Raw genomic sequence first — 11,953 nt, 5'->3', positions numbered from 1 at the left:
GTGGGCAGTAACCCTGTCCCCTCTGAGTTGGGTGCAGCTTAATTGGACAGGCATACTAAAGTAGCAGTGGCTTCCTAAGGTTGGTGACTAGCAAAGTTTTGAGTGGCTTTCAAGGTTAGGTTTTATGACACACCCAGTTATGGACCCACCCAGTTTTGGTATCCCCCATTTTTTTTTTAAATGATTTTTCATGTATTTCTCTTGATTTTTGAGGGTCACCTGTTGGAAATGCTTGTTTTTGGTGTGGGAGGGGATGGGGAAGGGGGGCAAAGATGGCAAAACAGGGCATTTACAATAAAAATTATTGTCAGAAACATTTGAAGCACATGAAAAGCCATCAGAAAAATGGAAGTCAGTACGGTAATAAAATAAATGAGTAAAAAAAAAAAAAAAAAAGTTGGTTTCACTGCCTGAACATTTTGCTACCAGTGTAGTTGGGTTTGCTGAAATTACATAAAGCCGGGTATGTGATAACTGTAATATGTAGTAAATATGTTATGGATGCATGAATTTCAATTTTGTGTAAAATTAAGAAGGTGGTGTTTTACACTAACTACAGTTAGGCCATTATACGTCAATTTGACATGCAGTTATTTTGGAGAATGATGAATTTTCCCTTCTTGCACCATCGTAGCTCTTGTGCATTTCTCATCCTCTCTTTTTGTCTTTCCACGTTCTTTCCTTTTGTCCCTCTGTTACTTCTCTCCCCTTCTCTTATTCCTTTTTGTGTCACATCCAAAGGCTATAAAAGAAGTCAGTAGGAGAGGGAGTTACTGAAGTATGCATTAACAAGCAAAGTCCATCAACACACTTATCAGTGTTTACACACTGGGGGCACGAGGTTTCATGTGGGACAGGGAATTGTTAATCTCTCTCTCTCTCTCTCTCTCTCTCTCTCTCTCTCTCTCTCTCTCTCTCATTTTAATTACAGTACTTGTTTTCTTTTTAATTTCAGATAGCAGAAAAATGAGTGACCCAAATACTTCAGCATCTCCAAGCATTCCAGCTCAGAAGACATCAACTTCAGATCAAGGTCTCGTCAGGAAGTTGCAGTTGTCCCAAACTGGCCAGAATACTAGTGGAGGATTAGTAAAGGAGGCTACATCTCTTGGAGCACCCACAAGTGAGAGGCCAAAGGCAACTGTTATAGATCCAGTTGACCCTAATGCCCCCAAAGGCTTTAGTTCTCATAATCCAACACATTTAGTTGGAGAAGCAAATACGGTACTCATAAAAAACATAGCGAGCATTCCTCTACCTTCTCAACCACCACCTGCATCAGTTTGCCCTCCAAAGCCACAGGCTGTTGTTGCTCAGCTTCCAGCAGAGCTCTCACATAATGCAGAGCAAACAGTTGCATCCCAGAAAGTGGAAGGATCAGTTACAGGGACGGTTATTCCATCCGAGTCTCAGAAAGCCGATAAAGTTGCTCTGCAGTCTCAGGTCAGAGCAGCAGCAGAAATGGAGTTGGATGGTCAGAATGCTAATCAGATTTCAACAACAGAAGAAAAGGATGCAAAATATGTACATACCTCATCTCAGAATGTGACTCTTCAGAGTAGACTAGAGACTGTCGCAGCACCAGTTACTGCTAATGAAAGTTCGAAAGTAGTCTCAGGAATATCACTCTCTCATCATTCAGAAGGACTTTCATCTTTGGTGTCCTACTCTTCATCGTCTTCAGAAGCATCACCATCAGAAAATAATTGTGTGGATGAACAAGAAGACAATAACTCCATTGTAGTAGGGGAACATCTTGACACAGATGACAACAGAAGCCAACCCATAAACTGTAAAGCAGATGCAGAAAATAAGACTGCTGCAGAAAGTGTACAAATGGAAGGGATTTCCAAAGAGCCAGCAGGAAAAATACAAGATAAATCAGTTGAATCATTGATCCCTGCCAATGTGTGTCAGAATCTAAAAATTTTTTCAGTAGTTGGGAAAGCTGAAGGTATTCCAGACACCTTTCAGACAGTAGTTACAGATATGAAGGTATGTTTAAAACAGGGGACAGAGACTGCAGTTAAGGAAGCAGCAACAGTAGCAGTTGAGGGTATTGAAATGAAACAAGTATCTGAAGGTCATAGTTTGTCTCAGAATATTGAAAATGCACAGGTAGTAGGGTCAGTTTCAAAGGAGAAGAAAGATAAAAATCACTCAGAATTATTAATTGAAGAGCCAAAGGTTCCATCAGTCTTGGGAACCACAGAGGTATCAAAAAAAAAATGCAAGGAAGGGGGTGTTGCTCAACAGGATCAAAAGTACAAGCAAGGAAGTGTTCCTGACCAGGACCAAAAATTCAAGGAAAGTAATGTTTATCAGGGGCAACATGACAAGAATGACAGTTTTCTTAGCCAGGATCAGAAATACAAAGAGGACAGTGTTCCTCACCTGCAGCAAAAAGACAAGAAAGATAATGTTCCTCACAAGGAGCAAAAGCTCAAGGAATATAGTGCTTCTCACCATGTACAGAAATACAGTGAAAATTATTTACCTCTCCAGGAGCAGAAATACAAGGAAGATAATGTTCCTCCCCAGGAGCAGAAATACAAGGAAGGTAATGCTCCTCATCAGGAGCATAAATTTGATGAAGACAGTGTTTCTTCCCAGGAGCAAATAGAAGGTAGTGTTTCTCACCAGGAGCTAAAAAACAATGAAGATTGTGCTGTTGACCAGGAGCAAAAAGTCAAGGGAGATAGTGTTCCTGGTAAGCCGAAATACAAGGAAGGTAGTGTTCTTCATCAGGAAGAAAACTGCAAGCAAGAGAATGTTCCTCAACAGGACCAGACTTCAACAAAAGATGGTGTTCATGATGAGGACCAGAAATTGGAGAATATACAGAGACAGCCAGTAACTGAACACACTGTCACCTTGATTCCCAAACCAACTGTCAGTGAAGTTTCAGTGTTATCAGAGAAAGGTAGTGAGCTGGAAACTATTAAAAATTCCTCCATAGAAGACCCTCTCTCTGAAATGAGTATGGAACTGTCATCTGAAGATATTATTAAAAAGCCAGAGATGATTTCTTTGGCTGAAAATGATGTTCCATTGGACTTAGAGGTTAGTAAAGAACAAAAGAGAAAATTGCCTGTTGAAGATGTAAATGAATCCTCAGGAGAGAGTCGTGGTGATGAAATGGAATTACCAGAGAAGAGAGCAAGAGGCGAAGAGTTATCTGATTCTCCACAACTGCTACATCAGACAACGGGGAAAGAGAAGAGTTCAGGAAAAGAACAGGCCTCTAGAACAGTAGAAGAGGAAGCAGAATCGGATTATGTGGCAGAAGAGTCTGGAAGAGACAACACTGAAGAGGTTAGGCAAACTGTTTCCAGTCAACAGTTTCCTTTGATTGGTAATACAGAAGTAGACAGAGTTGAGAACATGGAATATGATCAGATGGAAAAGAATGATGAAGAGAGTAGAGATGGTTTGGAGGAAGGTGGTGAGGAGGTACAAAGCAAAGATGTCAGTGATGATTTGAAAGAAAAGGAGGATACCAAGGATGATGAGGATATATCAACACCATCAAAAAGGAGAAAGAAGAAGAAGAAGTCCTATGAACGACCAAGAGGAGAGGGTGGCAAGTTCATGAAGGAGAAACCAGGTATGTATTCTTTCAGGTCACCCTTTTATGAAATGCTTTTTTTTTTTTTTTTTTTTTTTTTTTTTTTTTTTAATAGCCTACCATAGTATTATTAATCCCTTCATAAACATAACAAAAATGATGCCATGCCACCTCTCTAAGAATCCCCATATTGAGCTTGGCCATGGTACAGCTGATGTTTTCTGTGAACTGGAAGCTAAACCAAGTACAGTACCAAAACTATCTATCTACTGCCAGATGCTTTAATCCTGTAAGGGGTGGCCACAGACAAATCTCCTCCATGTTGCCCTGTTCCCTGCCATTTCACTGTCCTTCTTCCAGCTCACACCCCCTTCTCTCGTATACCTCTCCACTCCATCCCTCCATCTCATCCTTGGCCTCCCCCTTCCTCTCCCCTCCTCCATCTCACTCACATACACTCTCCTCGTCTGTCTCTCATTCTCCATCCTCTCCACATGGTCAAACCACCTCAATGTGTTTCTCCTAATGCTTCATATCATATCCCCATCCACACCACAATGCTCCTTCACTTCCTCATTGGTCAGTCCATCTCTCCATGTGACCCAACATGCTCCTCTCAGATAACTCATTTCCACTGCTCTCATGATTTCTGTCTCTCCAACAATGTCCAAGCTTCACTTCCTTATGTTAGAGTTGGTATCACAATACTGTCATGCAGTAACTTTTCCACTTCCATGCACACTTGCCTATTTCATATCACTGCTTTCAAGGAACCAGCAGCCTTTCTTCCGTGTTGTACCCTTTCAAGCACTTCACCCTCTAAACTTCCATCCCTACTCATCACACTACGCAAGTACTTAAATGCACTCACATTTTTCATTTCCTCCTCATCCAACCTCACTGTATATTCACTGATTTCATTTCTCTCGAAAATCATACCTTTACTCTTCCCTACATTCATCTTTAGATTCCGTTTCTTACACACTCTCCCAAACTCATCCACCAAGCCTTGCTGTATTAATGCCTTCGATCCAGACTTTTACATGGTCAAAAGGGGCAGAAATCAAGTCACTAGTGATGACCACTGTGTGCTGGAACGGTTGGGAACTCAGATTGACGGAGACTTTATCCTAATAGCGGTCTCTTCATTTGCGTTTATTACTTTTCAAGTGGTCAAGTTAAGAGTGGTAGCATGCCAAAATGATGGGTATCAGTCTCCACTCAGCCAACCCAAGCCCAACCTTCGCAATTTCCCAAAATACTCCTGGGTTACACATTAACAGCTATACATCAAACTCTATACCGCCAGTTCTTAAGGGTTATACAAACAATAAAGTTCGAGTGGGAGGAAATATGTACAGGATCAAAAAATGAGTAGAAATCTTACCATCTACTAGCCTTACAGATTAAACCTGAATCAGTTGGTACGTTATTCAAAAATATGTGATCCTCATGTCAAATTCCACAAAACTTAGCACCTTGCTCCCAGTCCAATGTGTTACTTCATAACTGTCCCTCTGAGCACATAGTTCACTGGTCCAGTCTTCTCAAATTCTCAACCTTGACTTCCACACTAGGACCCTGACCTTGACTCACTCACTGGGACTGACCTTCACACTTCGATCCGCTAGAAATGAATATGTACAATGAATAACTATTCTCCCTAATGCAAGTAATCCCTTCAGATGATCAAGAGAGTCTCATAATAAAGAAACATGAGTTACAACACTCGACATTTCAGTCAGAAACAGAATAACACGTGGGACTACAGACACATAGGCCTGCTCAAAATAATACTTGTTGTAGGGATAACCTGGAAGAAAAAGTACTATAACAAATAAGCATGAGTAATCCTACTCTGATTAGGATAAACATCATTGCATCGATATCATGGTGCCTCACAAAGTAACTACATGAACATTAACTCACAACTAACAGCCCTAATAAGTACTGAACTGCAAAGTCATCCCAACACTTATTAATAAACAATTCGCAGTTGCAAGGCACCTGAAATTTGGCCCACAAAAATCACACATTTATCTGAGGCTCAAACAGAACTCTCGTATTCCAGTTACACACTAAATGATAATATAAAATACAGTACACAGATATATAGGAAATACCTCACTATCCAGCTCAAGAAATACAAGGGAGGTGAGCGGGAACACAGATTCGCTTCTCCAAAGGCTAATGGCGTCACCTCGCGTGATCGTTACGCACTTCCTGAGGAACAACAACACTTATACTAAAACGAGTCTGTTTCTTATTTTCATCACTATTATCACTCGTGGGGTATCACTTATTTGTTTTACAACACTTCAAACATCAGTATTATCAATCTACTTACAGAATTCCTTGGGGGAGGGGGGGGGGGAGGATGACTACTGCAACGACCATCTGCCTCATTTCACCGTCGGTGGGTGAGTGAGTCACACGCCAACACTGCGTGATGGAAAGGGGGAGGGAGGGATGATGGCTTACACAGTTTAAAATTTTCATTACTGTACTGTAGGCTCGTGATAGACTCAGTGTGATGCCTTTCCCCTTACAATCGATTACCCGGAAAAAATGACATTCCATAGTTACAATAATTAGTTAGATATATATTTCTTACAAACAGAATTTCGAGAAATGATATAAAATATTAGACAGCTGACATTTTGGTCTGAAATATAGTTCTTCCAAACATAATTTCCAGGAAATACATGAATACTTCTATAACATTTTGCTGTGAAATTTATTTCTAACAAAGAGAATTTTGAAATTCTATACCCTTACATCGAAAAACAATAATAATAATCATGCCTTACATCCCTCTAAGCATGCGTACATTATGCTGGATCACGTGACCAAGGCACATATTCCTTCTCACTCGAGTTAATATAAGGAGACTTAATACTAGTAAATTAGAGTAGAAAAAAAAATGACTTAGCAACTAGGTAACTTAATCTGTGTTCTGATCACATTCACATAGAAACAGCTATACCCTGGCCACTCTCTCTCACTTAACCGAACTTTTGGTCATATAAAATGAACTAGATGCAACTCATTATCACTTCCGGGCACTACATCCACCCACGGTTAGGGAGGACCAAAAGTTTGGACGACTGGACCTGAGCTCCTCAGAAATACCCAGTACCCATACTTAAACTCTGTACGTAAGTTCATCTACTTGACCACTCTCCCTCATTACTGCTACTGTGAGGTGTTCCCCACGCTCCTTGCTCGTGAGGGGAGACCAATCTACACGCCTCCAACATCACCAGCCAACCTGTCCTTTACTGCGAGTGTGGGATATTACATAAGCTCCGTGCTTGAGAACAGTCGGCGGCTATCCTGTCCGCAAAAAAAAAAAAAAAAAAAAAAAAAAAAAAAAAAAACTACCACGAGTAAATTTTCTCATGCTACTCACGTTATGCAACTGACGACGTATGAGGTTGGATGGTGAGGATATGGAGAGTGTGAGTGCATTCAAGTACAGTACTTGGGTAGTGTGATGAGTAAGGATGGAACTTTGGGGGATGAAGTGCGTGAAAGGGTACAGCAGGGAAGGAAGGTTGTTGGTTCACTGAAAGCAGTGATGGGAAATAGGAAGGTGAGTATAGAAGTTAAGAAGTCACTGCATGATAGTATTGTGATCCCTACCCTGACGTATGGAAGCGAGGCGTGGACCTTGCAAGAGGGGAACAATTCAAGAGTGAGAGCAGTGGAAATGAGTTACTTGAGAGGAGTGTGTGGAGTGACATGGAGGGACAAGTTGACGAATGAAGAAGTGTAGGAACGTTGTGGGGTGGATGTGGATGTGGTTGAGAAGATTAGGAGAAATACACTGAGGTGGTTTGGACATGTGGAGAGAATGGAGAATGAAAGACTGACTAAGAGGGTGTATGTAGGTAAGGTGGAGAGAGGGAGAGGGAGGGGTAGACCGAAGATGAGGTGGAGGGATGGAGTTGAGAGGTATATGAGGGAGGGGGGGTGAGTTGGGGGGAGGGTGGTCAAATGGTGGGTGACAGAGCGACTTAGAGGCGTTTTGGCTGTGGCCACCCTTTGCGAGATTAGGGCGTTGGGCTATAGATAGATAGATAGATGACGTATGCCACTCGCCAGGCATATTACTCACAGGGAGAAACTTTGAGCTTAGCTGAGAGTAACACGAGCCGCTCCATTGCGTTCTGTCCAGAGAGACTGAGCAAAACCTACCTACCTCTCCTAACATGCAAGAGCCCCATAGTTCAACTTCTCCAAGCCCTATAGAGAAACTGGAAGCTTCCCCTCTCTCTCTGAGCAGTCCTATACTGCAATTTGGGTATTACATACACTCGGTGCTCGAGGTTCTCAAAGCAAGTAGGAGACCTTCAGGTAGAACTGCCCCTCACATGTACAATTCCCTAAATCTGGAAAAAAAAAAAAAGTCTTAACTGTGAGAGCTCATTTTCCCTAACTAAGCCTAACAATCTAACCTAACAAAAAAAGAATTGAGGTAAGGCAAGAACGACAGTCTATACACCATGGTGTACTCGATTTGACAACACGAAGCTTCCATGCCTCATCTCTCCAAAAGCTGGACACACCCTAAACAACTACTCAACCCTATTGATTGACCCAAAATTACAACTCATAGGTACTGGTGGAAAAGATAAATACACAGGTACAGTCTGGAGAGACCTGGAAAGGCATACCTGACTCTGTGTTCCCAGCCAGTTAAGGCAAGGACAAGATGTGCTCAGAGGAAAAAAAAAAATGATTATGTACAATATATGCACCCATACGTGTACTGCAACCTCTTAGGCAGTCTCCGGGATCTTACACTAGGCAGTATCTCCTCTTCCTCACTGGTCAAAAACTTGTGATCCACCGTACTCAATAAGGCATCTCACTCAACATATCTTTTGACCCTTTCAGTTGCGCTGCTCAAGATGGTGCCATCGAACACATTTTGTAACTCATAGGCTCTACCCTGATCAATAACTCTGACAATCTTGTAAGGACCCTGCTACTTTCTATTTAGCTTTGATGCCGTACCAGGCAAGCACTCTTCGACTTAGATCCAGACTAAGTCACGTGCTTCTAGAGAGTCATTCCAGTGTGCCTCATTTGCCCTGTTAAGGTATCCTGCTGTCATCCGATGTTGCATCACCCTGAGCGTCTGTTTAACATCTATTTTCTCTACACAGTCTTCATCAGTAGCAACTGTAAATCTCCTTCCTTGTGATTTGGATGACGACCATAAAAAGCAAAGAATGGTGATGTACCTAGGGACGTATGCATTGCTTCATTCAACGCGTTCTCAGTGTCACACAGGTGCATGGACCACATATTCGGGTGTTCTTGGCTCAAGATTGCCAGTATTGTCTTGAAGGTCCTATGTGCTCTCTCAATAACTGAATTTCCTCAGGGATGGTAAGGTCGACAGAATCCTCGCTTAATCCTGGCTCTCCTACAAAAATCTCTAAACTCTGCACTGGTGAATTCTCCTCCATTGTCCATGATAACTACATGTGGCTTGCCATACCTACAGATGTCTTTCTTAAATTCTCCAGCTATGGCTTTGGTGGATTTTGTACGAAGGGGGTAGATACGTAGATATTGTACCTTGAAAAATACCGTGAGACAATTCCTGTGACCACTCCTACTATTATGCAGATCTATGAGATCTGTCGCAACCCTCTGACCATTATCATCTACTGGTGGCAATTCCTTAAAATGGTGCACAATCTTCCCGTGACCCTTGAACTGCTGACGTGACTTGCATGATTTAACAAAATGTTGCACATCGGTCAATAGAGACTACCAATAGAAAAGCTGTCTTGCCTTGGCAACCGTCTTGCATTCCCCTAGGTGTGAAGGGTTATGAACAATTGAACAGGCAATAGCAACTAAAGACTTGGGTACTACCAGGCACAACCTCGACTTTCCCATTTCTTCTCTTCACACATACAGAATCTCCTCGTTCATTTCGGAAGTGTCAATGGGACGATTACCAGACAACTTCCTGGGTAACTGACCTCCTTCTAAATACTGAATTACCTGCCTCCACCTTGGGTCTGCTCTCTGGGCTTTCCGGACCTTGTCCACCGTAAGGCCCAGCCACCGAAATTCTTCATTAGATTGGGTTATATCGGAGGCCTCCTCGATTGCTCTTACTGGTGTACTCAAAGCTTCTGGGACATAATGATTCACTCCCTTTTTATATTTTATCAAAAAGTCTTAGTCTCTCATCAGGGCTCTTGCTGACTGCCGATGGTTACGCGCCATTTGGCTCCTAAGGTTTCAGATTTACGAGCCAAATAAATTTTTAGTAGCCAAACTGACTACGAGCCGAAATATTGTACGAGCAATAAATATATTTATTTATTTACACATTGTGATGATTAGAATCATATAGTGAGGTTTTAAACATTCACAGCGGCAACAAGGAAGACTTAATAATCGATCACAAAGTGCTTTTTTGTTCATGTAAGCGTGATTTACTTATTTTGTAGTTTACCAGGTTTTGAAGTGGATGTATTTTCTCCTCGCTAAATGGCGACTTGCATGTAATATTTGTTCGCCGAAGGGAAAAATTACTCGCATTTTCGAGCTGTGGCTCGCCAAACAAGAGCCCTGCTCATCTCCAACAAATAACGTGTCATAAGTGGGCATTTAGTCTTTTTCATAAAAATGGTGGTTAACGGCCTATGGCCAGTAACAATGGAAAAGGGTTTGCACCATAAATAGTGGCTGAAAAATCTACATGCATTCACTATGGCCATGGCTTCTTTGTCGGTTACTGAGTATCTTTTTTCTGTCGGGGTAAGCTTCTTTGAAAACTATCCAATAGGTCTCAGATCTTTCTCGCCCTCCAGCTGCATGAGAGCTCTGCCAATGTGCAAGTCACTAGCATCTGTGTGTAACTCGAACGGTTTAGTTAAATCTGCCTTTACTAGTACTGGAGCTGACATTAACTTTTGTTTAAGAACTACGAATGCATTCTTACACTCCTTTGACCATACAAATATTGTTTCCTGCCTAAGCAAATTAGTGAGAGGACTGGCGGTGTTAGCAAAGTCAGGAATGTGTTTGTGATAAAAGCTACACATGCCCACAAAGCGTCTCACTTCCTTGGCCTTCGTTGGTCGTGACATCTGTTCGATGGCTTCAAGATTCTTACTGTCAGGGCATACTCCTTTCTCCGACACTACATGTCCCAAGAACTTAATATCTCTCCTTATGAAAGATCATTTACTAACATTCAGCTTCATTCCAAACTCTGTTAATCTTCCAAAGGTAATCTTCAGTCGGTCTAGCATCTGATCGAAAGAGTCAGCCCAAATCACAACATCATCTAGGTAGTTACGGCACCAACCTTCTCTAACTAAAGGGGCTAACACTTGCTGCATTTTCCTCGTGAAAATAGTTGGACCCACAGACAATCCGAAAGGTAAGTGCTTGTATCTAAACAAATTAACCCCATCAGAAAAAGTTGTCAAGTCTCGAGAGCTGTCATCCAACCGAACTTGGAGGTAGGCTTCTTTCATGTCAAGGGTGCATTAATACTTTTTCCCTGCACTTTCCTCTACTAATTTGTCCAATTGAGGTGGGGGTTGGATATCTCTCTTGACCATTTTATTAATAGCCTGATAATCAATACACATCCTTTTACTGCCATCCAGCTTGCTGACTAAGACTATGGGTGCTAAATATGCAGCAGCCAATTCCTCAATCATGTCGTTGATCATCTCGGAAATTATCTTCCTTGCTTGCTCAGGATGCCGATACAAGGGCATATGCACGGATTCAGAGTTGATAGTATCAGTATGGGCTTCAGGTACTTTCAGGGTGCCAGTTTCCTTCGGACCAAGAATGAACAGTGCTTGATTATCGAATATCAACTCTCTCTATTTGTCTCTCTCTGACTGAGACAAACGTGTCCACCTGAGCCCTCTGAGAATTGAATTCAGCGCAGCACGTCGGTCACTCCCATCCTGAGCCTGATCCATATGGGGTAACAAAGCATTATTGACCCAAACTACTGGTGCCACAAGGTCACCTTCTGCCTCGACTTCTGGTTGCACTAATTCAGGTGGACTTCTGTCCTGTTCCTTGGGGCTAAGATATGTAATACTCGACTTGTCAACAACATGGTGCATCCCTAACACTAGTCCTGGGTTTAGCTTCACTGGCCCCATGGTTACATGGGTAATGGGTAAATAGCATGTCCCGTTCTCACTAACTCTCGCGCAACAATTTGGTGCTAATGAAGCTTTGCCCCTGGCCTTCTGAAATTTACTAACGTGTAAGACATCTCCGGGTTTTCTGTCTTTTAACACAGAGGGTACTGACATCTATGTCTGTGCAGGTACCACGGTCCTACACTTCACTTGTACAAGCTCTCCTTCAGCCTTT

The 11,953-nt window shown here is 42.1% G+C and overlaps 1 protein-coding gene across 1 annotated transcript in view; it reads left to right on the top strand.

Moving 5' to 3' along the window:
* The first annotated feature begins 966 nt into the window (after positions 1 to 966).
* LOC145401062 (uncharacterized) overlaps positions 967 to 11,953 on the top strand; it is a 283,839-nt gene continuing 272,852 nt past the window's right edge. Inside the window, exon 1 of the mRNA XM_080273434.1 lies at positions 967 to 3,607. Within this exon, the coding sequence (XP_080129560.1) occupies positions 967 to 3,607 (2,641 nt within the window). The remainder of the gene's footprint in view (positions 3,608 to 11,953) is intronic.

This window comes from Coenobita brevimanus, chromosome 54 (assembly GCF_032717465.1).
Source record: "Coenobita brevimanus isolate Jiangsu-jjx chromosome 54, ASM3271746v2, whole genome shotgun sequence".
Taxonomy (NCBI): Eukaryota; Metazoa; Arthropoda; class Malacostraca; order Decapoda; family Coenobitidae; genus Coenobita; species Coenobita brevimanus.
This window is presented reverse-complemented; position numbering and strand designations above follow the sequence as displayed.